The 27960-nt window shown below is 44.0% G+C and overlaps 1 protein-coding gene across 2 annotated transcripts in view; it reads right to left on the minus strand.

Moving 5' to 3' along the window:
* Positions 1-967: 967 nt before the first annotated feature.
* SLC15A1 (solute carrier family 15 member 1) overlaps positions 968-27960 on the minus strand; it is a 118254-nt gene continuing 91261 nt past the window's right edge. For both annotated transcript variants that reach the window (XM_085622114.1, XM_085622115.1), the window contains exons 18-22: positions 15541-15651; positions 14970-15066; positions 11987-12133; positions 3490-3597; positions 968-1808 (exon numbers count right to left, since the gene is read on the minus strand). In XM_085622114.1, the coding sequence (XP_085478240.1) occupies positions 1608-1808; positions 3490-3597; positions 11987-12133; positions 14970-15066; positions 15541-15651 (664 nt within the window). In that variant the 3' untranslated portion in view covers positions 968-1607. The remainder of the gene's footprint in view (positions 1809-3489; positions 3598-11986; positions 12134-14969; positions 15067-15540; positions 15652-27960) is intronic.

The raw sequence follows: 27960 nt of genomic DNA on the forward strand, positions 1-27960 counted from the left end.
CCAAGAGAATGGGCTGCCCATCCAAGAGTCCCTCCAACAGTGCAAATCGTCCCTCTTTGTCCACCACTCTTCGGAGCTCCTGGAATGGGGTGCCCGGTCGGACCAAGACTAGCATGCCTCGTGCGTAAGCAGAGTATGACGTGGCACATATGGTGCCTCGCCATCTGGCCCGTAGTTTGTTAATCTCTGGTGTTATGAGATGGGTCTCTTAGAGGAACGCTATTTGTGAGTGGTGACGCTTGAGGTAGGAGTAGACCGCGTACCGTTTGCGTGGCGTGTGGAGGCCCCTTGTGTTCAAAGTCAGTACGCTAATGTCAGTGTTCTGCATTTAGGTATGTGGTGAGTGCTACCTGCGTCCTTGGGTGCGGTGAGGAGTGGCTGTGCTATAAGTTCTGGCTGTGTCCTGGCCCTGCACCCGTCAGATATGGAGGTTGGTGGCATCCGCCCAAGGATGGCGGCTAGCTTGTCTCTGGCATTCCCTGGGGGGTAAAGGGTGAGAATTAACCGGGTCGGTGGAACCAGAAACTGGGGTGGGAAACTGTTCCAATACCTGGGACCTATCGGCGAGGCCAATACGTCCAAACTGGTTCTCATAAAACTAGAGAGTGAACAATCGATGTATGGGGGTGGCAGCGCGTGCCTGCGGGGCAGAGTCTTGATAGGGCATTAGTAGGATCAATGTTCGTCGTCCGGTTAATGAACCCACAAGAGTGTGGCGATGCAGTTCGTGGGTGTGGCGTATCGGGGTGCGGGAGTGCGTGTCCGCCAATCTTACCAAATGCTTCTGCTCGTTATCTCGTGTATCCTCAGTGCAGGGTGTCGGCAGTTTGTGCGGTGACCCGGGGCATGGTCACAGAGTCAGTTTAATGCCATTGTGCAGTTGGACTCCATTTATGTATAAACGCGCCACTTTGGCGTAAACAGCACCATAAGGATACAAACTCAAAACACACCAACAAAAAAAGGCTTCAGTGAATATATTATTTATTTAGCATTCTATTCTCCATCGCCCGTATCTTCATGGTCCCTTCTATCTCCTTGAGACCGAATCCTGTTAATTTTTGTGTAGTCCACTGAACAATACATACTTAGTACTCAATAGCGCATGTACGATTGTAGCTGCTGTCAAATGACAGAGAAACTCATTGAATATAGTACATTTTGCATACATTTGGTAGATGTAAAATTCAACACATATCCTTAAAAACGAATTTCATAAGGTTGCTATGCCCATCAATAGACATGGACACAACATTAATCTGGCACTTCTTAAAGATAATATAAAAATATATATCACAAAGGAAAAAACTCCCTAATTACATATTGTCAATGCACTTCAGGTTCAATACTGAGTAGTAAATTAAAATTTACACAAAGGTGAGTCATATTTCTCTGCTGTTAGACTGTACAAGATCATGTTTTTGAGGTGTGACAGCCATAATGTGGAATGTGGCCAGCACAGAATTCCTTTCCAGACCTTGTGGCTTGATCCATACACGTGTATAGTATCAATATCGTTCTAGTGCTGTCGGCCTGTCCAAATTGGCCATGATGATTTACAATATTTTCCAGGTGGCACTGTGATGTTTCCACCTGGAGATGAGTGCTTACATTTTGGTTTGTGAATATGGTCCATCCCCATTTTCGTAGGGATTTGCTTCCAATTCTTTTTCTTTCTTCTTCCTGTCTGGGTCGTCAAACTGAGCTTCGATCTCAGCGGGATCCACGTAGGTGTAGAAATAGGCCATGATGGAGAAGATGATGCAGACAGCAAAGAGCAAAGCAGCAAAGAGCACATACTCTGCCCACTGTGAAGGACAGAAAGCAGAGTTAGTAGGAACCAGAAAGCCAGCATTGACAATCCACAAAGTGCACAGAAATTGAAAGTAGGCTACAGTCGCCAGGATCAAGAACCCCATTTATCAATCTGTCCAACGTACTGAAATTTCTCAATTTCAGCTCATTTCATGAATTGTTAAATCCGCAGGCTTCAATCCGTCTCCCACTTATTGGCTTGCAATGGTCTTCAAACTTTTTAATGCTGCGCGTCATCATTAAAAAAAAACGCCCCCCAAGAATGACAAACATGTGTTCTCATAATTATTCTATAAAATTGGCAGCTTTGAACATATTCAACAAATCAAATATTGCAGTTAGGATTAATTATCCCAGTTAAAAATGCAATTAAAATACGTAATTGTCGCAATAACTAGTGGCCGCCTGCACTCCCTAAAGATTTAAAAGTATTCACAGCGCTATTCTTGATCAGAAATGGGGGTAAAGTTATTGAGGGATATTTGGGCCCCCCTAAATCTGATACATGTTCCTGTCCTGGACATGAGGGATTAAAGATGTTACTGATGGCCCTTCACAGAGTGGCTCACTGCCACTCTGTTTCCTTTCACTAAAACCACACCACTGTTTGAAGCATGAAGTGTGTCTCTGTTCCCATAGAGCTTTATAAATGCACCCTTGGGAAGAGTCTGGCATCCTCACCCCTAAGATCAATCCAGCCTCCTCCCCACCCCAAGGCAGCCCCACCCCCAACTATGAAGAACTCTGCCTTAAAGCCACAAACAGCTATTTACTTCTCCCCAACTGAGGAGGGCCGGCATATTTGAAAAAAATTGTGAGTGAAGGAAAAGCAACACCGTGATTGTAGCAACATGTCATGTCATTGACAAACCTACTTATCTGACACTGTTATCTGAAGGCTTTCTTCTGCAAGCAGATAGACTCGTTTGTGTTATGCATTTTAATCTAGTGTGGCATGGACTTCAATAATGGGTGGACCAAGTAGCAGGAGCTACCCAGCCCCTGTCCTAATATACCCCTGGCACTGCTCTTACTGTTTGCAGTCTCAGTGCTTAGGGAGGCAATAGCAGAAACTAAAAGTGGACAGAATTCTGAGAGGTCTCTTTACTCTTTGTATTTCCACCAGAACCTCAGGAGGAGATTTGAGGGTGTGCTAGGGGAGGGGGGAATGGGTCAACTTTTTAATGTCATTGATGGAGTTAAAGAAAGATGTGTGATGTCATTTCTGCTGCCGCTGGCTTTTTGGTGAGATACTGCATTTGACTAGAGGAGGAGGAGGTGGCAAGGTCACAGAAATGCCGCAAGCAGTTTGTTTTCTAGGTAAGCTCTACTTGCATTAGACCAGGCAGTAGTGTAGCTAGACCTTTGGCTGCCCGTGGGGGCCCCTGTGTTTGCTGCCCCGCGGCGGCCGCATGTAAGAGCGGGTGAGGGGGTGCTGTGATTCCTGTGTTTGCCGGCCTGGGACGGCCACAGGTAAAAGTGGGGGGGAGGCCGTCGCCCCCAAAACTAGTGCCGTTCGGGGCGGACCGCCCCCCCCGCACCACCTTGCTACGCCACTGAGACCAGGCATTTATCAGTCTTAAATATCTGTTTACTTCTAAGGTGCTATATGGGCTCTGTTGGAAAATCAGTGGGAAGATATGCTCCTGCAAACCAATGCTGGTGTTCACTTACCTGCTCACTGAGACGCGAAGCTCCAGCTACGATCAAAACGATGACATTTCCAAAGGCCACCGTAAGCTGCCAGCCTCCCTGAAGTACAGCCTTCATGTTTGAAGGTGCCTGTAACGAGACCAAGGTTGACATTTTGACAATAAAGCCACTGTTACAATGCACACGGCGCGCAGTAAATCATACACAATAATAGGTATAGTCTTATTCTGGGGTCTCCAACGTTTTCTGTGATAAGAGCTACTTATAGGAAGTGAAAATCATCCTGAGATAGTAATATTATTAGTGTGGTAACAGTGACTACATCAGAGAAGATTACAGTAGTGAGCACTCCAAGCAAGATCTTGGATTTGAATTTGGAATGCCTAACTATGGTTATTACATGACAGCTGTAGCTGCAATGCCCCAGGCACCAATGTAATTATATTTGTAATAACTCTCTGCAATGACGCATGATTGAACCATCAACAAATTTTAATTTTGGGATTCATACATTCTTTTAACCAAGCAAAAGCTTCTAATTTAGTAGCCCGGGCTACACACTAGAGAGCTACCAGTGGCTAACGACTGATTGAATTTAAGTATCCCCACAGGATATATTATACATGCCTGCGTCTCTGTAATATGGGAGCTATTCAGTCCTCCATGTGAGTCGAAGGAAGGGTCGTTTCTTCATACTGTGTGGAGTTACGCCGCACTACAGCACTTCTGGTCGGGCATACAGTCCTGTTTGGGGCAGGTGTTGGCATGGGACATTCCTGTAGACCCTAGGCTGATTCTCTTACACAGCACTGAGGACATAGGGGGGAACAGATATAAAAGACATCTATTGTTCCTAGGTCTCACACTAGCTAAGCGCAACATTGCGCAGCATTGGAAGGCAACATCCCCACCCATTATAGGTACCTGGAAAAAGGCAATGGATTGGTGTCTGTCGGCCGAAGTTGCAGTATTTCAGGCATGCGGCTGTCCGCAAAAGCACAAGAAGATCTGGGCACGTTGGGCCACATACCGAGGTATCGATTTGTCTCTCTTGGGGCCTCCGGTGTCCCGAGACCCCATAGATAGACGGGTTGTGAGCAACTCACCGGTTTAGGGTAATGGTATTGTACAAAGGTAATAGAGCAGGTTCACATTACGTATGATGTTGTATATAAGGTGTATGGTGCGTGGGCAGGGGGAGGGGGGAGGGGCGCCTGGGTCTGATGTTCTGCAGACCTTCTTGGGGGGGTTATATGGTGCCTTGCAATTTTACAATATGTATATCACATGCTTGATGCTTGTCGGGCTTCGCCCATTTGGCACTTTGGAAAATCAATAAAATTTGTTGTTAAAAAGAAACCCACCTAAAAACTAATTTACCTAAGCTTTTTTTCCTGGGGGCATTTTCAAGAGCCTTTTTTGCCTCAGATGGGGTGCCAATGAGAGGGGTGGCCATTTATTTTAGTAAGGATTGGGCCTGGGAATTTGTTCAAGTAAAGAGAGATCCCCAGGGATGATGGATATGGGTCATGGCGAGGCTTAATGAAAGCACTATGAACTTCATCAATTACTACGGTCCAATTTCAGACGATCCGTCTGCTTTACTAACACTTCACGAACATCTTATTGGGGTCCCTGGCCAGAGAGTTCTGGGTGGGGATTTTTGACTATATCCAAGATTTAAGAAAAGTCACCTCGAACAGGAATAAAAAACAGCTGAAGCCAAAGACAAAAAAGGTTTTTGAGGCTCTGCAGCTAAATGACTCATGGCGTAAAATCAATCGCAATAGTCGGGAATACACCTGTTTTTCTTGCCTACCCAAGGGTTTGTCTGGAAAACTTGGTATAAATTTCTGTGCAGCTGCCCTCAGGCTGTGTTATGTGAATAGATCTAATAGGGAGGTGACCCAGCCCGCCTGAAACCTTTTAAGAGAAATGTACTTTCCCTCATAGTAAAAATGCCCCAGAGTTGTAATCCTGGCATTAGCCAATACCTGGACTGCCCCGGATTCTGTAATTAGAGGGAGGATTAGATATAGGTATCGCTGGTGACTACAGACTAGTAAATACCAAATGGACAGTCAGTGCATTCCATGCTATATCACACAAGGCCACGGCCATCACTTCTCCTCTAGCTGTTCGGCTGTCTCTTGGTAGGAGGACTCCAGCGGAACTCCATCTGTGTCTTCTCATTCTTGGACAAGATATGGTATTCGCCTGTCCAGGTGGTACCAGTATCGGGTGTAATGTGCCTGAGCCACCAGGTAGTAACATTCTAGGTCGGGTATCTCAAAACCCCCTCTGTCATATGGAAAGGTCAGTATGTCCTATCATACCCTGGACATCTTGTTTGCCCAGATGAGATGAATCCGTAGGTTTTTGATATACTTAAATGGTTTTATTTAGGGGAACCGGGATGTTGGTGAATAGATCTAAAGAATTGGGCAGGACCATCATTTTTATGATTGCTATCCATGATAGATAGAGGTAATCATTTCCATAATTTCTCCCAATGAGAGAGCCAGTGTACCGCAGGACCGAAATTCATGCAAATCATAGTCTTAACGTCTCAGTGTAGGTGCATACCTAAGTATTTAACTGCGCCTTCTGGCCCCGAAATGGGAAAATCTAGCACTTCTTGGGTGGTCAAGTCAGTGAGTGGGAACAACTCGGTTTTCATTAAATTTACATTCATTGATGAGAATCCACCAAATGTGATCACTTCTATGATCAGAGGGGCAAGGTTAAGGGAGGGTTTTCTGACGAAAAGTAGGCTATTGATTACATACATTGACATGAGTAATTTCCCCGTTTTGAAGGCCAGCCCCCACTTTGAGTGGTGTTTTTGAAGATGCCTGACCAGGGCGTTCATGGCTATAATAGAGAAAAGGGGTGACAGAGGGCAGCCCTGCCTTGTTCTCCTACCTTTGAGGAACGGATCGAATATATGCCCGTTCACTGATACCCTGGCTTCAGGTTTGGCATATAGTAGTGAGATGGTTTCCATAAATTATTCTCCTATACCGAATCTACGCAGTGTAACCATCAGTAAAGGCCATTCCATGGAATCAAAAGCCTTCTCTGCATCTAGAAAGACTGCTGCAGCTTCGAGGTCAGGTTTATTCTGATGTACCACTGCAAACACTCTACGCAGATTAACTGCAGTGGTTCTCTGCGGGACAAAACCCAACTGTAAACCAGCCCTTCCATAAGAAGAGAGAGATAATTCGCCAGAACCTTCACAAGGATTGTGTTAGGATTTAATAGCAAGAATGGCCTATATGAGGTGAAGTTAGTGGGATCCTTCCCGGTTTCAGAAGGATGGTGACTATGACTTTGCGCATCATGGGGGAAAGCCCACTAGTCTGTAGGGCCTCAGTATAAATCTTCTGAGAAATTGATGGAGCAATAAATGTTTGTAAGCCTTGTAGAATTCTGAAGTCAATTCGTCTCGCCTGGGAACTTTGCCTTCTGCCATACCCCTATAGCCGCCTTAATCTATTCATTGGTAATAGGCTCATGCCTATGATAAGTTTCTGGCCAGACTAATGCTATTTCATCAATGTATGAGTTTATATCAATGGTTGTGTTTGACTCATGAGGTGTACGTAGCCTTAGGTCACATTCCACGAATGTACCCACTATGTTTTCGACTTTGAGCATTCGAGTATCATGCTTAATGCACTGCATGTATGTTCTGATACTTTTGAGGCTGCCTACTTGTTTTGATATGATTATCCTCTTTATATGAACCCTAAAAGTCTCCCATAGCCGCGAGTGAAGGGCCATTGAACCTACATTGAAATAGGAAGCCTGTTATCACATCCCGGATTTCATCTCTAAATACTGGATTCAGTACGCAGTCTACCTGGAACCTCCAGCGAAACAAGGAGGGTCTGGCGTTTGGGATGGAGAGTGACAGTCTAACCAGCGACTGGTCAGAGAGCCTGCGGGGGAGATATTCAGTGTTGCAGAACCAGGGCACTAGGGGGCATATGCACAAGCCCCTATCACCAATCACAACGTCACCTATAGTGACATTGTGATGGCGACAGGGGCTGCGCCTTATGTACTTAACGTGGCTTAACCCTGCCTTGTACATAAGGCCCCCTTTTACGCTATGAAAGGGGCGTGCAGTGGGTGTTGAGATTGGCGTTCCACTGCAACACCCATTCATTTTGACGCTGCCCCCTATGTACAAGGGTGGCATACATAGGAGGCAGCGCCAAAATTAAGACCAGGGAAAAACTGGTCTTAAGATGGCGAAATGAGTAGAATAGCAGTATTTCTCCTCGTTTTTGCTTTTTCAATGTGTGCTGCCTTGTGCAGCACACTTGGGAAAAGCAAAATGCCATTGTTAGTTTATGTACAGGAAGGTGTCCTTCCTGTACATAAACAAACTTTTTTAAAATGCCATTTTGTCACTTTCATGTGACAGAATGGCATTTCTAGGATTGTTTATGTGCAGGAATGGACACCTTCCTACAAATAAACAATCTTGCCCTGCACGCAGACACCCTTGGACTCTGGTGGCGTTGGCACTAAATTGGCACTAAGTTGCTAAACTTAGCGCCATCGCAGGGGGAAATGCAAGGCTGTACCCCATTCTTGTAAATATGGTGCAGCCTTACGTTTCAGAAGTGGAGCAGAGAGGCGTTAAGCCAGGAAGGCTAACGTCTCTCTCCTCCACTTCCTTGTACATATTCCCCTAAAAGTCTCTGGCTAATAACCAGTAGTCAATGTGCAAGAGGGTACCATGTGGGAAAGAGGAAAAAGAGTTATCCCTCAGGACCATCCCGAAGCTTGCATCTATCGACCAGGAGTGCTGTATCCATGATGTCGAGCATCACCCATACCGATCTAGCATTGTGTGAGCCTTTATTCTGAGATCTGTCGAGGTACACATTCAACACCAGATTAATGCACCCCCCCCCACCAACCCCAAGATGAGAAGATCAGTGCCTGCTGTACGAATTATAATAAGTACCCTGTCAAAAAGATTGGGTCATCTACACTGGGGGCATATGTGTTAGTCATCATTACCTTTTTACTATAAAGGGAGCCTGTCAAAAAGCCATATCTACTATTTGGGTCGTCAATCTTGTTATACAGCCTGAAGTGTGCAATGGTGCAGATCAGTACTCCTACCCCTCTGGAGTATGTACTATAGAAAGAAAAATACCTATGTTGCCCCCATATCCTCGTGAACGATGAGCATGGAGTTGGGTGGGAGACCCGCTCTAGATGCTTAAAAGTTGGCATTACTTCATAGGGTCGAAACGTCGACGTTGCTCACTCAACTGGTCCATGCAATTCTACAATTAGAATTAGGAGAATTACATACTTTTGTGGTTTATGCTGTTGAATTTGGACTCCCTTTGAAAAACTTTGTCCGTCATTGTATATATATGGTATATGTTATATGTGAAATTGTGGTCAACACTATGTTATTAAGTATGTCCAGTCACTAATTGTTTCATGTCTTATGTTTTTTGGTTGGTCAGTCCTGTAAATATGTTTGCTAATTAATTTTGTTGATTTATACAACAGAGTAAAAACGAATTGAATTTCAGAAACTCTTCCCTTGGCCTATGTGAGTGTAATTGTGATATTCACTTGAATGACTATTGAAATATCAATCATATGTATTGAGTACATGTTTAACCAAGGCTAGTTTAATTCCCAACAGAACCATTGTTTTTGTTTTGCTGAAATGCCCAGGTTCTGAGGGTTACTGGGTTACCCCATTATCATTAATGGCTATGTCTGTCTAGGTAGGCTAGCACCCTCCTGCACTTTTGGGGACTATTTAGGCCCATGGTGTTCCAGGAGAGGAATGTCAGCATCCTACCCATAGTTAGACAGGAAGATGTTCAAAGGAGTGGATTCTGTCAGGCTAGGGGACCGCACGTTGTGTCCAGAATAATGAATGAACCATACTGCTGCAGCTTGAGCAATAACATAACTTGTACAACCCTCCCCAGCCCCCCACCACTGATCTCCCCAACTGTCAGTGAAATCCCCCCCCCCCCAAATTCACCATTATTCCATAGGATTGTAACAAAGAAAAACGTTGGCACACACCAAAGAGGGGGTCGTGATAATTCTGCGTCGCTCCACGCCCATCCCATGACATATTGAAAGTATATGTGCACAAGTAGAGGGATCATTTCTCGCAGTCACAGTATAAGTTGCATATGTGCTCCAAAGGTCCCCCAGGGCCTTCTCTGGGAAAGGCCTATAGACTGCCCCTCCACCGGGCTCTAAGACAGCTTAGCAGCAACGTGTCTAGAGTATCCAGTGGTAATGCGGAATCGGAGGGTCGTTCGGCATCCGTGTGGTTCACTCATCAGATTCTTCTCCTCGTCCAGGTCTCATAGCTAAGTTGAAAGACATTCTAGGGCAGGGGAGCACTCCTGAGTGGCTGGCAGTTTTTGGAAAAATTTAGGAGCTTTGTTGGCATCTGTGAATACTCACACCTTTCCATCCAGCTCTATCTTCAGTTTGGTTGAGTAGAGCATCGCATGTTTGAAATTCTTGGCTTAAAGGATGCGTTTTGCTTCTATGAATTCTCGCTCCTGGACTGCAATGGTGTGTTCTGGATAAATAGACACTGTTGAGCCAGGGTGTTGTAAGGGTCCCTATTCTCCAGCTAAGTGAAGCACAGTATCTCAATCACGGTAGTTGAGCAGGCTAGCGATCAGTGGGCGTGTGGGAGCACCCGTGGTGGTCTGTGCTCCAATGCCAATAGCCTATGGGAGGCACTGGGGTAGTAGCAAAGGGGGGACACCGCAACCAGATGGGGTGCCATGAACAACTAGAGGATGATCTGGTAGCATGGAGACAGATGCCTATGGACCTGCGTAGGGACGAGACTGAATCGGAACATCATATTGAGGATGCTTGAAGAGAGGTTGATGTACATAATATACACACAGAGGCACCTGGTCATATGGGGTTACTATAACTATGATCGAGAGCAGTATTGATATGTTAAGATATATGCATGATACGAAGTAGGATTCTGGCACTGCCACATCTTTGTAACAAATCAGAGTAAAAATCTCTATCTACAACTTTACTTGAGCTGTACGGTAGGTGGGGGGGTTGGAGGAACTGTTTACACAAAGCTATTGATGACTTAGCCAGATACTTCTTGTACGATATCTCGTGATATTCTCGTGGTTGTAAAGTGTGTTGTACTGAACAACTAATAAAAATGTCTGGGACAAAAAAAGAACAGATGGGATGCCATGCACATCACCTGGCTCAGCCAGCATGACGGCTTAGGATCCTCAGCCTCGCCAACTGCCCCTGTTGCGGTCAGGCCTCCGAGGTTGCCTCTCGGGAGTAAACCGCCTTGTGTAACGATGCCGTCGGGCCTGTCAGCGGGTCTCGAAGGGGGGAATCCATAGGCCATGGACACCCCCCCATCCCACCTACCTCCTCAGCCACAAGCATGGGTCTCTGCTTACTGCATAAGCAGTAGCGGCTTGTGTCCAGGCTGAGTGGCGGGGCGGAGTTTATGGGGGAGGAATGACGACAACAAAAACAAGTTAAAAAATACCTTACCTGCTGTATCGCTGCATCACTGCTATTCTGCTCCTCACCAGCATAGGCTCCCAGAATCTCATGTGGCTAATCCTGATGCTGCTCTCATGCTGTATGAGAGCAGTGTCAGGATTAGCCTGAGTGCCCTCAAGACTGGGAGCCTGTGCCTGCTGTCTCCAACCCGGCAACGCAGCTCGGGTTGGAGACAGCTTCAGTGTGCTTGTCGGTTTGGCCGTCCTGAGATGGCCGGCCAAACCCACATGCTCACTGACAACAGTGCCCACCACACCCCCTCCGTAACTCTACTCGTGATGGCCCCACCACCAAGACTCACCCAGGAGAGAAAATAAAATGATAATTAATCTGGTTTCTTATTATCGTATGTTTCGATTTTTGCAGCTGCTGGTGGATAGGCGATGCTCCTCCGCAATAGGGGAGGAGCCGCCGCTGTGCATACAGGCGAAGCTGAGCGGACGAAGCAGACATCATCAAAATGCAAGATTCTAAAATTCAAAATATTGTTGATTGTTAGCGATGCAGAACTGTACACAGGAAGGTCCAGTAGCGGCTGGTGTCCGCATTGAGGGGCAGGGGGGAAGGATGAGAGGGAAAGGAGGGACTGAGACTACAACAAAAAAAAAATAACAAAATTAAAAATAACTTACCTTTCCGTCCTGCCACATCGCCCCTTCCTCACGAGCACAGACTCCCAGAATCCCCTGCAGCCAATCCTGACGCTGCTCTCATTCATGAGAGCAGCATCAGGATTGGCCTGAGCACAGAGAATTTGCGCGCCCAGGAAGACTGGGAGCCTATGACTGCTGTCTCCAACCCAGCAATGCTGCTGGAGTTGGAGAAAGCTTCAGTGCGCATGATGCTTCGGCCGGCTACCTCTAGCAACTCGTCAACGTGATTGAACGAAATTAAACGTAACTTGCATTTTGAAGACTGGCGACAGACCACCTACCTGGGAATATGAAAACTCCAATCCTGTGACAGAGTAGACAACTTCGCCAGCCGTAAGAAGGAAGTATTGGGGAATTAGAAGGGACATATGTACGGAGTTCGGTTGAATCTCCTCTGTGGAGTTCAGCTTCAGGCCAGATGGCGAACACTGTATGAAAAAGTAAAATAGTTAACAGGGCGACTAGAAGTGCAGCACAAATGAAACATACATTGTCCGATAAGAAACAAAAAGTGACAGTTTGTAAAAAAGCTTTTGAAAGACATACAGCAGTTTATCCATAGCCAATCAAAAGCAGCTTTGACCTCTTGAAATCGTTATTTTTTTAAGATCAGCTCGAATTTGCAGATGCATCGTAATGTTGGACATGTTTGTCCCTAGGGCAGCGGCGTAGCGTGGGTTGCAAATGCATGGGGCAACATTTTAGAAGAAAGTATTGCACCCTCTAATCGGTGGACTGTTAGCTCAGGAAGTGCTAACGGTCAACGGGTTAGGGGGTGCAATACTTTTTTTAAACATTTTGCACCCTCTATGGGGCCGATTCACAGAACTAACTTAAGACAAAATCCTAAACTTACTTCTTTTGGTATTCACAGAAGGCATTTAGTAGTAGTAAAGTTAGGATTTTGTCTTAAGTTTGACTTAAGACAAACTTAAGACAGACTTAAGACAGACTTAAGACAAAATCCTAACTTAAGTCTGTCTTAAGTCTGTCTTAAGTCTGTCTTAAGTTTGTCTTAAGTCTGTCTTAAGTCTGTCTTAAGTTTGTCTTAAGTCAAACTTAAGACAAAATCCTAACTTTACTACTACTAAATGCCTACTGTGAATACCAAAAGTAGCAAGTTTAGGATTTTTTTCTTAAGTTAGTTCTGTGAATCGGGCCCTAAGAATTTTGCACCCACGGCTACCGCCCCAGTGGACCCCCCTCATGCTACACCACTGCCCCGGTGGGGTTTTAGAGCATACCGCCGAGCCTAGCATAGGCTTTTTGGAGCACATAAAGTGGCACTCCAGCAGTACTCTTTTACATACTCTTACATGTCTTTGTGAATTGGTCCCAAAGCACATAAAGGGGAATATAATGGGAATATTTAGGAATATTTATTTACAATTAGTACTGTGAAAAAGGATATTCCCACTCTGCTCTTTGAGTAATAGGACTTGGACGTTTTGGGGAAATTCCCAAAGATATGATTACTATTTTATATAGCACTACATCCCACACTCATAAATGCTTTTGTGAATCCCCCCCCCCCCCCCCCCAACGCTTTGGTGCTGTATCCTACTTGAATTTCTTAGATATTTATAGATGCATTCTTCACTGCATTATTGTTCAATATCAAAGTGTTACTTTATGAAAATAATAGGCGTAAGACTACGAATTTTCATCTACACCTGTTTACGTAAATTATGGCCTTAGTTCATTTGTCATATTCAATAATTTTATAGGTTTCGTGCCTGTGCTGGCTAATTAGGCTCATTGTACATAGACCTTTCAAATGGTAAATGAGGTACTCATGTGGGTAAACTCTTCTCCAGAATATGTTAAGGTCACTATTAGACAACAGGGGCCCTGTTGTCTAATAATATAGACTAATATTGTTTGTGCCTCCACTGAGGTTTATTTATTTTTTAATATTCACTGCGCCTCCATTATTTCCAGTACTGGAGTAATAGTATCCAAACTTAGCAGTAGTACATTTACATTCAATCCCAAAGCACCTATAACAAATGCTACTATTGAACTACGCATTTTCAACCTCAGAAGGATGAAAGGCTAAATCAGGCCTGCAGGTGAAAGATATGCATCTACCAGTATACTATACTATATTTCGCTGAGTGTGAGCATTTTCCTATGATTATGATTTCCAACATTCTGTGACACCAACCATATTTACGCTGGAATTCATGATCAATAATCTCTGGTATATTAATGGACATAATTGCTATCAGAGGTATTTCCTGTTCATGGAGGCATATACAGACTGTTGCTGAGACACTTTGTGAACTAATTTGATGCATTTACCATTGATGGTATTTTGATTTCAATTATGTTGTCTTAAAAGGACCATCCGATGAATGATGTTGCAATATATCTGACAACCCAAGCAGAAATAGTTGAAGAAAGAAACATTCTGGAATGATAATTGTTGGTCAATGTTAATGATGCAGGCTTGAGTATAGTGAACTGTCCATTTTAGTTCTTGGATGGCCACTTTAAAGTGAAGGTTGTGTTAACACGAATTGATCAAACACTAGAATCGTGTCAGTGGTTAATTCGTAAAAAAAAAATATATAAGTACCAGGGCTCTTGTCCGGAGGTAGCTTGCACCAGCCCATTTTTCCTGTTAGTGTCGCCTAAAACAGAACCAACCATGAAAGTGTGTGTGTGTTGGGGGATGGGGGGGTGAGGATGTGTCTCGGGGTGGGCTCAACATCCTGTGATTCTGGGCAAAGCACTCAATTCCTCTCAACTGGTGCTCATGAAAAGTGCCTTTATTGACGATTGATGCCGGTACCGGAAAGCACCCTTTCAAATTAAGCACTGAATCTTTTCCATCCGTATTAAGCCACTCCATTAGTTGCATGCATAGGCACCCCTCTTATAAAGTTGTGTTTGTTATGCACCTGAGGGCTTACGAGCTAACAGCTATGACTTGAATCTGAAGGCTGAGGGTTCAAGTACCTGACGGTTGGGTTCTGTTTGCTCACTCAAAGGTCTCTCCATCCGCAAAGAGCTAAAATAGCAGCATGCTTCACAGGCCACAACCCCAAACGAATATTCTTTTGTAAAGATTAAGAGTTTCATCGCCACACTTTTTGGTCCCACTGAAACTCCTGCATTTGACCTTGTTCTCTGATACGTTCTCGCAAAGTAACATGGGTAGAGGCCTCAAAGAAGAGAACTCACATTTACATCAGTGTTGAACCTTATATACTGAGATGTGCATCAGACCTTAGTACATCTTTACGCAGCTCAACTTACGTCATCTATCACGAAGGTATATGCGCTTCCAAAGCCAAAACTCATTGTCTGTTGACTGCAATTAGTTCCATTCGGAAAAGAAACTGTAATTTTTTTTCTGGAGGAAAAGAAATCAAATTCAGAAGCATTCTGAAAACCAGTTGGTGAGTTTTGCATTTTGAGTCCAGACTCAAAATATATTTTTTTAAAACCCTGCTGCTGTAAAAAAAAAAAAAAAAGCACAACAAACACGATTGGTTCTATGAGGTAAAGAATTTTATGTGCGGTGACCCAGTGTACTTTTCAGGTGTAAAATAGTCTCTAATAAATTACAATGCAAGCATTCTATTGGAGGAAGAATGATACACCAAACAACCAATAGCATGAAGTGAGAGGATTGTGACTCTGGGCGGAGCCAAAGCATTTTGTATGTATCTTTTGGGAATTGATAACAATAGTTGTTGCAAACAATTGCGTTACTAAGTCACACCTAAAAAAACATGCAGTCAGTCTACAACTTAACAGTTAAGTCTCCCGCAATATACCTTCCCATAGGTTCCTAAGTACCTAGAAAGGAGCCAAGATTACTTACGTCCCCGAGTTGACCATTGTGTAGTTGGAGGCGTCCATGTAGTCTACAGTCTGCAGCCATTGGCCGTCTATTGTAATATTGGCAATTTTGTTCAGTATGTTGTTCACAAATCTATAATGATAAGAGTGAGGATTTCAAAAGCAATAATCATGATTCACTGCATATCCCAATATTCAATGAAGACACTTCACTTCTCGTGCTGCAGTTTCTGGTGTTCTCACTTAGTTGCAAATCTTCCAAGAGATGCAAAGGATATCATTTAACTGATAATATATGTTAATTGCTGCTTAATCTGCAAAATCTGCTAGTGGTTCACTAACCTCTCACTAATGCAACACACTCAATTCACTCTCTGATTTAATGCATTCCAACCGGTATTCCTGCCTTAAATGTCCACGGCTCCACTCCTTACTCACTGTCCTCGGAATGTTGATTAGTTTGGTATTCCTCTGTTAATCCCAGCCTCGCCTGGTATGCACTTTTAAGTAATGTATGTTTTTCTCCCTGTACGGTGATGTACTCTGATGCCCACTTAGAACCTGCTCGTGTTTCCATTTATAAGTAACATTGGTTCTTTCCCACTATTATTTCATACCCATCCAAATTGTGAAGCGCTCTGATACCCGCCTGTGTCTTGTTCACGCTATACAAAACTTTATAAATAAATAAATAAAAATAAATATTCAATCATTCAAGCATGCACTCACTCAACTTGCTTATTTAGGGCCTGATTTACAGTATGGAAGTTGCAGGGCATCACCAAAAACTGGTAAATTTCCCATCAGCCCTATTTAGAGAGTGTGGACATCAATTCACCCCTCAGTCACTTGCTCTGTTAGTCATGCACTCACCATACCTCAACAAAAGGGGCAATTTCCCTAATTATTTTAAAGTAAACAATTGTCTAAAAGAGTGCATGCCCAACTCCTTAATTGTTTTGAAAAATGAACTGTGACTTTCTAAGTTGCTTCTTAGGCCTTAACACTGGCATGTTACTAGTCCACAGAAAGACCTCATGGAGGGTAGAAGGAACATCTCATTTTAAGGAAGCCCCTTCATTTTTCCTTTCCTCACCATTGGGCAGAGATTAGCATCAACTACCAATTAGACACAAGATATCTAATGTCGGTAAACATGGGAGATAAGTGAGGTGCAGGTAGCAGGGGGCTGCCCAAAGCTGGTCCCAACTTTAACATAATAATTAAAAAACAAGATGTAAAGTGTCAAAACAACAGGCATTTCAGGATATACAGCTCAGTGTTCACCATCGCACACACATAAAGCTAGTATACAGTGCACCATTCATTGGTACACGCACATAAACTAGTGTACAGCCTAGCATTCATAGGTGCACACACATTAAACTAGTATACAGCCCAGCATGCATCGGTGAACACACAAAACTAGCATACACCCCAGCATTCTTAAGTGAACATGCATAAAACTAGCATACAGCCCAGCATTCATAGGTGCACACACATAAGACTAGCATACAGCCCAGCATTCGAAGGTGCATACACATAAAACTAGCATACAGCCCAGCATTCGAAGGTGAACACACATAAAACTAGCATATAGCCCAGCATTTATTGATTCACACACATAAAACTAGTCTACAGCCGAGCATTCACAGGTGAACAAACACAAAACTAGCATACAGCCCAGCATTCGAAGATGCATACACATAAAACTAGCATACAGCCCAGCAGTCGAAGATGCATACACATCAAACTAGCATACAGCCGAGCATTCATAGGTGAACAAACACAACACTAGCATACAGCCCAGCATTCATAGGTGAACACACATAAAGCTAGCATATAGCCCAGCATTTATTGGTTCACACACATAAAAATAGTCTACAGCCCAGCATTCATAAGTGAACAAACACAAAACTAACATACGGCCCAGCATTCATAGGTGCATACACATATAACTAGAATACAGACCAGCATTTGAAGGTGCATACACATAAAACTAGCATACAGCCCAGCATTCATAGGTGCACACACATAAAACTAGTCTACAGCCAAGCATTCATAGGTGCATACACACATAACTAGCATACAGCCCAGCATTCGAAGGTGCATACACATAAAACTAGCATACAGCCCAGCATTCGAAGGTGCATACACATAAAACTAGCATACAGCCCAGCATTCGAAGGTGAACACACATAAAACTAGCATACAGCCCAGCATTCGAAGGTGCGTACACATAAAACTAGTCTACAGCCAAGCATTCATAGGTGAACAAACACAAAACTAGCATACAGCCCAGCATTCATAGGTGAACACACATAAAGCTAGCATATAGCCCAGCATTTATTGGTAAACACACATAAAACTAGTCTACAGCCCAGCATTCATAGGTGAACAAACACAAAACTACCATACAGCCCAGCATTCATAGGTGCATACACTTATAACTAGCATACAGCCCAGCATTCGAAGGTGCATACACATAAAACTAGCATACAGCCCAGCATTCATAGGTGCACACACATAAAACTAGTCTACAGCCCAGCATTCATAGGTGCATACACATATAACTAGCATACAGCCCAGCATTCGAAGGTGCATACACATAAAACTAGCATACAGCCCAGCATTCATGGGTGCACACACATAAAACTAGTCTACAGCCCAGCCTTCATAGGTGCATACAGATATAACTAGCATACAGCCCAGCATTCATAGGTGCACACACATAAAACTAGCATACAGCCCAGCATTCATGGGTGCACACACATAAAACTAGCATACAGCCCAGCATTCATAGGTGCACACACATAAAACTAGTCTACAGCCCAGCCTTCATAGGTGCATACAGATATAACTAGCATACAGCCCAGCATTCATAGGTGCACACACATAAAACTAGCATACAGCCCAGCATTCATGGGTGCACACACATAAAACTAGCATACAGCCCAGCATTCATAGGTGCACACACATAAAACTAGTCTACAGCCCAGCCTTCATAGGTGCATACAGATATAACTAGCATACAGCCCAGCATTCATAGGTGCACACACATAAAACTAGAATACAGCCCAGCATTCATAGGTGCACACACAGAAAACTAGAATACAGCCCAGCATTCATAGGCGCACACACATAAAACTAGCATACAGCCCAGAATTCATAGGTGAACGCACATAAAACTAGAATACAGCCCAGCATTCATAGGTGCACACACATAAAACTAGTCTACAGCCCAGCCTTCATAGGTGCATACAGATATAACTAGCATACAGCCCAGCATTCATAGGTGCACACACGTAAAACTAGCATACAGCCCAGAATTCATAGGTGAACGCACATAAAACTAGAATACAGCCCAGCATTCATAGGTGCAAACACATAAAACTAGCATACAGCCCAGAATTCATAGGTGAACGCACATAAAACTAGAATACAGCCCAGCATTCATAGGTGCACACACATAAAACTAGCATACAGCCCAGAATTCATAGGTGAACGCACATAAAACTAGAATACAGCCTAGCATTCATAGGTGCACACACATAAAACTAGCATACAGCCCAGAATTCATAGGTGAACGCACATAAAACTAGCATACAGCCCAGAATTCATAGGTGAACGCACATAAAACTAGAATACAGCCCAGCATTCATAGGTGCACACACATAAAACTAGCATACAGCCCAGAATTCATAGGTGAACGCACATAAAACTAGAATACAGCCCAGCATTCATAGGTGAACGCACATAAAACTAGAATACAGCCTAGCATTCATAGGTGCACACATGTAAAACTAGCATACAGCCCAGAATTCATAGGTGAACGCACATAAAACTAGAATACAGCCCAGCATTCATAGGTGCACACACAAACAACTAGCTTCTCTACCACTGTTTCTTCTAAAGATTCAAAGTCTAGTGCACCATCCAGCATGCAGTTTAAATAACCCGCCCATATAATCTCGTCCTGCAGAAACTGGACCACTACTCTCAGGAGCTCATTCATCAAAGAATCCCCCATCGTCCACATTAAGGGCATTCACATTAACCAAGGAGCTATTGTGCAAATTCAATGATCTGCCCTCAGCATCCCTGACAGTTTCCTTCCTTTTTAATGGAATATCAGAGGCCACCCAAGTCACTACCCCAGTACAATTTGAATATGATGTCACAACAGCTGCCTCCTCCATTTTTTTTGTGGTCTTGGCCATGTTTTTTCTCCACAAATGTCCATCTCCTGCAGTACCGCTGTTCCCATCCTGTGCCATTTTAAATATGAGTATATCATGTATTTTTGGTATGATTATTCAAAGCACACACATTCCACATGACTATTATATGGTTGGTGGCTACGTTTGAATTCAGTCTATACCCCTATCAACCCCCTCAACTCAAAAGCCAGTCTCACACACCCGATAGTATCAATACTCCCGGATAAATAATAATATCCTGCACAAACCTACCATATCACTAAGTAAAACATTAACTACCCCTCAACCTATCATACCACTCCCTCCCTTAAGCAGTGCCATGTAACCTGTAAAACCATACAAACTCTTTAACTGTAGAGCAGTACTGCCCCCTACCCCATGTATCAAGAGATACTCAAAAAGAAAAAACACTGGGGCATATTATCAAGAAACGGCGTTAGAATTATCGCCGGTCTAGCGGCAGAAAACTGCCGCTAAAGCGGCGATAATGGGCTTGATAATATGCCGCAGAGAATTCCAATAAAAGTCCATGTTCTGGTGTGACCCTGGGCTTCTATTGGAATTCTCTGCGGCATATTATCAAGCCCATTATCGCCGCTTTAGCGGCAGTTTTCTGCCGCTAAAGCGGCGATAATTTTAACGCTGTGCTTGACAATATGACCCCCTGTTGTTTACACTGCGGAGTACTCAACTTGGCTGTGTTACACCACTCTCCCAAATGTGATACTGAGCTTTTGACTACATTGCCATCTGGAAAGGCCTTAAAATGTCAATTTCACATATAATCTGAAATTCTCCTCTTTCTCCTCAGCAGACATTGGTGTTATGTTATGAAGTACTCTGGAGTAGCAATGCACAATATGAAATATATATCACATGTTAAACAAGCTTTTGCAATGCAATCAGTCTCGTCTTTGGGACCTTATAAGCATTTAGCAATGTAGCACATACTCTTGGGTGCTGCAACATCCACAGTTCTGTAACATGGGCGCTTTGACACTAATAGGCACATTATCGCACTGCTTTTAGGCCACCAAAGGCAGCTGTAGCCCGAAGATCCCTGTCCGAATGAGGTGTATTTGATATAATGAAGTGTCCTGTTAGCACCACAGGTCGTTGAAACAAAATATACGCAAAACACTACAAACCAAAATTACTACACTCAACATTAGAAAAAACATGATGAAAATACCGCTAGTCCTCAAATCTCACTGAATCAAAACTGTGCATATCAAAAGTTCCAAAAAGGATTAGCAATGTAACAGAAAAACATGAAAGTATAATAGTGACCCCCGAGGTCAGGATACATGTTCGGGCACATACACAATACAGAGAACGCCAAAAAATGTGATCATGTTTCAATCGTTGGTTAAATACTAAAGTCATTAACATAGAAAGAGGACCAACGGTCAAACGTCCTGACTTGAACAACTGCCGGCGGTGGCCATGTTAAAAGTGCAGATATTCTCACAAAAGAATGTACAAAGCTAATCAGATTGTCACTAAGGGATGTGCTTTGATGCATGTATAATCCCCAGTTAAAAGAGTAAAGCAGCAGTTCACGCTTTGTCTACATACAGAAACCTTTGCAGCATAGCTTAGCCAACATCTGTGAATGTGTGGCTAAGAGCAAATCAGTTGAGGCAGAGAAAGAAAAGGGTAAGGTGGAGAGAAAGGGGTGTGAATCAGAGAGAGGGGGAGGGGCGAGGCAGTGAAAAGTAATGTGAGGCAGAGAGCAAAAAAGGCACGCACGTAGTCAAAAACACAGTGAAAAAAAGTCCCTAAGCAGAAAGTAAAAGGCGGAAGCGGACAAGTCCTGGGGCAATGCTCCAGAGCCCACAAAGTACATACAACAGATCTTCTAGACAGCGCAAGCACTATCTAGGCTTGACCTAAAAATGAGCAGACGCATTCAGAAAAAGTTGACAATTTCTATTTATTGTGCCTCGCATAAAGATCCCATCTCTACTATCCCTCAAGGGGAGAGCTCAGGGCACGGCAAGCCATGGAGCCCCAGTGACACCAAAGGCAATTCACTGGCCTAGCCAGACTCGAAGGATGGTGGCAGGATGCAAAGAGGTTCTACCAGAGGATCTCAAGCCTCAAAGAATTGGACAGGGCACTCAGGAGTGCTAAGGTCAGTACTAGGCTGTTCCTGAGCCATTAGTGGGAAGATACCACAACTAGTCTTCTATCCTCAACTAGTCTTCAGCATCAGCAAGCACAAGAGACTATCAAATTGAAACCTCATCCTCTGGACTCTGTAGAGTGCAGTAAGGGGACATCACAGTTCATGTAATTTCTAGGGTTGGTGGCGGGGCCAACCTAGATGACAGGTTAGACGCACTCTCTGTGAGCTCTGCATCACGGAAAGGAATCCTGGATTTATCTTATTTACTATAACCCAGTCATTCCTTGATGGGATTCTGCCACCTACCTGACACCCCGAGGTAGTGATTAAAGCTGGTACAGAAACCCTCAGAGCCAGCATTGAGGACAGCCTGCCGGGTGTAGCTGGTTGCAGGTGTGTGAGGCCTGGGTGCCACTTAGATGGGCTGGCAGCAGGTGGCATGCAAGCGTCAGCAGAAAAGACAGCTTGGGCATCTGTGAAACCTTGGGACCAGGCTGTGACACCTATGCCTGCTGGAGCTGGCCGCTGAGTGGGTGCTGGGGTGTTCTGGGAATTCTGGCCCCTTGAACGCTTGTGAGGAGTGAATTCGGTGGGTCTCTAGGGTCTGTAACTGATAGATGGGCCCAGCTTTATAGAAGATACACCAGAATTGGGAGAATGCCCAAACCGCTTGAACAGCCAGGAGATCCATGGGCATAGAGATTAAGGTTGCTTGCAGAGGGGAGAGGTGCAGCTCCGAAAGTAATGGCTGCAATTTGGATTGAACAGACAGGTGGTGAACTGCATCGATGCTCAATGTGCCCGTGAAATTGAAGAGAATCAGACCAGTAGAGAGAGGCTGTGACACTGCGGCTGAGGTGAGAGGGTCGACCCCGATCTTGGTTGATTTGGTGCAAAACACGGGAGTTCTGGGCCAGGGGCAGGCATTAAAGTGTGGCTGGGATTCACAGTGTTATGCTGTGGCTTGTCTCTCTTGGACAGTTTGCCTGGCTGTGCGTCGCGCCCCCCTCACACCCGAGGCACGACTACTCTGGAGATTCTTTGTTGGTAACAGCATCCTTGATGCAAAGACTGGCCTAGCTAGTCACCTTCTTGATGACCTCTGGCTATCTTCGTCCTGATCAGCTTGCACACCACTGCATTGTCACACCTGCTTGAATTCCCCTTGCAACATCCTATACTCTGCGTGCTGGGGCTGGTCATCATAATGGCAACACAAGGGCACAGACAATGGAGTGAAGACTTCACAAACTAACAAGATAATGCAATATACCAAATCTTGTGTAGAAGAGGGGCAGTCCCCGGACACCGGGAAGCAGCCCACCCTGGAACAGAGATAGGAACCCTCGCCAATGGAAATTATGGAATCCATTCTGGGTTTTAGAGAGGCACTTGAAGGGAAAAAAGACAGCATCACTATAAAGGTCAACCACCTGTGAGCTGACTTAAAGCTGTCAAGCGTGTCACTGACACTGAAGAGTGGCTCAATGTCCTACAACTGGAGGTCCAAGGTCTGCAGGTTGTGGTGACCTCGCTGATGACCCAGACTACCAAAATGGAAGAGAGAATTGAAGATGCTGAGGAGCGCTCACTGCGCAATAACTTAAGGTTCCTTGGATTTCTGGAAAAAGTTCTGGGACCCTCTGTGGAGCTCTTCTGGAAGAATGGATTACTGAAACTTTGCACCCGATATTTGAACTATTGTGATCGAGATGCCATTCTGCAGCATGTACGAAAGTTAGGACCACTATGATTCAAGAACAGATCTATCCTAATTTTTCCAGGCTTCACCAAGAGGGTGCAGGATATACAGAAAGACTTTCTAGTGGTTAAGCAAAAAATTGAGAGACATGAATTTTAAATACAGCCTTATGTTTCTGGCTAAGTCGAGAGTCCAGCATGAAGGCAAGGCATATTTCTTTCCAATGTCAGACAAGGAAGAGGAGTGGCTGGGGGTAGTAATAGATGCAGGCGTTGGGGGCCGAGCAATGGGTTGTCATGGGGGCAGGGCACTTCGGACCAGGGAGGGCCGTCCTTCCAGAACACAAGATTCCTATGGGCGGTGGTCTGGCTATCAACATATCAGCAGAATTGAGGTACAAGAGGAAAGAACTCTCATAGAGCTGTCAAGAGATCCTAGACGAAATGAGCAGCATATGGATCAACACATTTTAGAGACAGCACGAGGTATCCTCATATTTTAGAGACAAAGTATGACAATGATACCTTGTCTTCCCATCCTTCTTATGGGAATCTGACACCAGCAGTCATATTAACTGTGAGCGCGGGGTGGAGTTAAGTCCTAAATAGTTATAAAACTAGATTGCGAACTCTTGCAAAAGATGTAGCTATAGACCCGAGGAGATTACTGTAAAAGCTGTATTCAAATGTGACTCAAGTGTACAATCGCATAAGATTTGATGAATAAGCTGCAATTTGTCCATCTGGTAAAAGTGAATTTCATCCAGCACCAAATAACAGGCCTTTTCAAAACAACATATGACGCTTCAGTCAACGACCTAGATGGACTAAACACAGGCAGACAAATAGCAAAGGGAATGTGTATAATAAATGCAAGCCTTTCCAACATTTACCGCAAGAGCAAAGGCATGAGATGCACCAGGAGTCAGTCTCTTGACAGTGCTGAACTAAGAATTGCTTTAGTGGCAGGCACATGGCCTCAGTCATGAAGCCCACAAGCCAGGGGGCGCTAGGGAGGGACAGATGATGGAGGCCTTACACATGCATTACATGCAGGGGTCTAGCTTTTGGGGGTTATATGGTGTGGAACATCCCCCTAATAATTACTTAGTCAGTCTTGACCTGGCAGTGTCAGTCGGATCAGCTGTGTGCAGCAACACTAACATCAAGTAAGTTACTGTTGCCCAAGACTGGGTAGAGGTGGGTAAGTCGTTATTTTAATAGGGAGAGCTGATCCAGAACCAAGCCAAAGTTCAGCCTTGACTCTAAAAGCTTGTGCCTGACCTGTGACAAAAAAATATTTGGCATGTAAATCATGCAGCAAGGTGCATGTGAAAAGATGATAAAGCAGCTTTAAAAACGATGTGTTCCACCTTCAGATTAAAGCACTGAATTGAGAGGCCTTTATTAAAAGTAATAGTTTTAAAACATAAACTTACAAACATGCATTCCTACCCTGACCCTGACAACAATGCCACCAGTGAAATCAATGGCGAGGCAGTTGTCATGTGTTCACCATATGTGCCCCAGATTCTTAATATAGATGGAGCACCATTGTCGTTTGTTTGTTTAAGAGGTTTTTGTACAACAGACTTCCAGATGTCACACAATTGATGGTACACTCATTTGTGACAACGATGTAAAGGAAGGATTGATGAAATAAAATATTTGCCTAGGATCGTACAATTTGTTCAAGTGGAGAAGCTGGGACTGACCCCAGATATTTTGGTTTCTCATTGTGCAATACAGCTTTGTCGTTAATTCTTTCAGCATGAGGTTAGGTGGGGGCTGGCAGATGCCGCATGAAAGTTCAGCATGTTTTATGCTTGAGGGATCAAGAGGAGCTCGAGATGAGCCAGAGCCAGGCATCTGACTTAAGAACTGACACCTCTAAGAATGGTCCTGGGAGTGTAGAGTCACTTACGAAGATGTTTCATGCTCAGGCATTGGTCGAGGGCATGGATCTGATTGGGCCTGTGTCTATCACTCCACATCAGTATGCTGCCTGCAGGGCTTCAAGTGTGCCCTGCCAGGTCTCAGATGCTGCAGTAATTAAAGGCTTTGAAATGGGTCCTTATCGGTTCCTAAATTCATATCTTTCACAGGCAAAAACAATGCTCAAATTCACAACAACTGTAGAAAGCCTTGAGGTAATCCATATAGTGATGCAATCCCTGTTTAGAGTACATTTTTACTTCACCTTGCATTCCTTAAGTGTATTTGTTTTTATTCATATGTTGTGTTTCTGTCGTTTTTTTATTCAACATATTACTCTTCTGTGTGCACCAAGTATCTTCTAGGTGTCTGTGTGAGTTCTGGTTGTAGATAAATGTTCATGACCGGACACAAGAGCTCTGGAGATGAGTCTGAAGGTATTGTGAATTTCTTACAGCGCCTTTAAGTGGATCATAAGGCCTAATTTTGGTGCCCATCCTCAGCCTGGTCTGCTGATGTTAGGCACAGGCTTACATTAACATAGTAACACAAGAAGAGAGTGAAAACGTAATGCTCAAAAGAGCAGAATAGGTGGATACGTCCTCCTCAAGCTATATTGCCAAATTTCAAAGAGATCCACCCTAATGGGAAAGTATAGAAGTGTTCCTCCAGACTATGTGTCTCTCCTACAATGGTGGAAAGCACACAGCTTTGTTTAAATACCCCTCACCCACTAAAAGGATCCTTGTTGGCATGCTTCATCATCTGGGTCTTCCCGTCCCGCTGCGGGACGGGGCGTGCTGCGACCTACGACTACGTGGGAGCACTGGTTATGGAAAACAATACTATGTGTTGTGTAGGGGTGTGCGTGGAAGGGTCAGGAGTGAGTGAATGGTGAAAAATTAAAAAATACATGGCTCAGTGGAAAAAATTAATTTTAATGTTCCTTTGAGCTGGTATTGTTAAAAGTGGGGAATGATATGGAGATACTATGCTTTAATGAGCAGTGTCTCCTGTGTCGACATGTTTTGAAGCCCTCCCCTGGCTTCTCATCAGGACCTAGAAGAGATTCCTACTACACTCAAATAAAAACAACTGTGTATTTACATATAATCCTAACTAAGTGGTGCACATAAATTTAACATGCACAGTATACTATACCCCAGTAGGTATATTGCTGAATGGGTTTCTTATATCGCCCAGATAATGCCCCATGAGCCTTCAAAACGGGAGGGAAGGGGTACCTCTAGTCACACAAATATCAAGGTTACCTCCTCACCAGGACACTGCCTCGCCGCGGCTTCGTGGACTGGGCTTACATTAGCCTGGTTTTTTGGATGTCTCTGCTCTATCTTGCTCTAAGAAAGAACTAGACTAGAGTAGACAACATAGTCCAGACTATTCCGCAGAGCCCCTACACTGACTGACCTTACTTTTCTAAACAAACCCTATCCATTACCACTGTCCAATGACGTCAGCCTGCCCTGGCTTTTTTAGTTGGGTACTTCTTGTTGCTTGTTGGGAAATATCAGACTCACACCCTCTAACATTATTGACTAAGCTATGCCCCTGATTACACGTGCATGTTCAGAATAAGGCTTAACCAAACCAACTATCGGAGTCACAGGGACTGTAGATTTGTTTGAAGTTGACCAAGGCACAGTTTATATCCAAACTAGAAATCAAACACACATCCAGAAACATAAAGCACATCACCAAGTAGAGAACCTGGGTATTATACAGCAAAAGGGACCGCAAATGTGATCATTTATTGTTGGTGGGGGCATCGCCCCCGAGTTGGCCTGTGCAGACCCTCAACAACTGTAGCTTATATACATGAGGCTTTGCTCTTTTACTTATGAAGAACAACTGCATATAAGCCAGTTACCTACTGTTAAAATTACAATACTAAGCTAACAATAGTAGGCTAACATTGCTGTCAATAAACCCTTCATTTAGACCGACATTGGAGCCTTGTGGGCAACATTATACCCAGATACATCTGTGCAAGTTGCTCCAACCAGGAACAAAATCATTCAGCAGCGCATGCAATATTCCCTGGGGTCATCCATTCTTCAGGCAAACAGAGAGGTCTAGATCTGGTAACTCCACCCAGGGCTCATTTCCTTGATAATGTCCTGGATCTGAGAAAAATCGTCCCCCCATAAGCACAAACCACGCACATGGGTCATATATATTGACTCATATATCTCTATAAGCATCAGTACAAGTGTTGGCCTACAACCTTTTTTTAATAAACACTTTAATTTGGTTTTCACCAACTCATATGAAGCACAATTGTTATACAAACTAAGGTGACCAACTGGCATGGGTGCAAATTCAGGACGGTGAGTGTAAAAATTCAGGACAAAGGGTCAAAATTCAGGACAAAAATTTCAGGACAGAAGGTCAAAATTCAGGACAAAACTTTGTCTGAATCAGCGAATATTTTCAC

Source organism: Triturus cristatus, chromosome 8 (genome assembly GCF_964204655.1).
Source record: "Triturus cristatus chromosome 8, aTriCri1.1, whole genome shotgun sequence".
Taxonomy (NCBI): domain Eukaryota; kingdom Metazoa; phylum Chordata; class Amphibia; order Caudata; family Salamandridae; genus Triturus; species Triturus cristatus.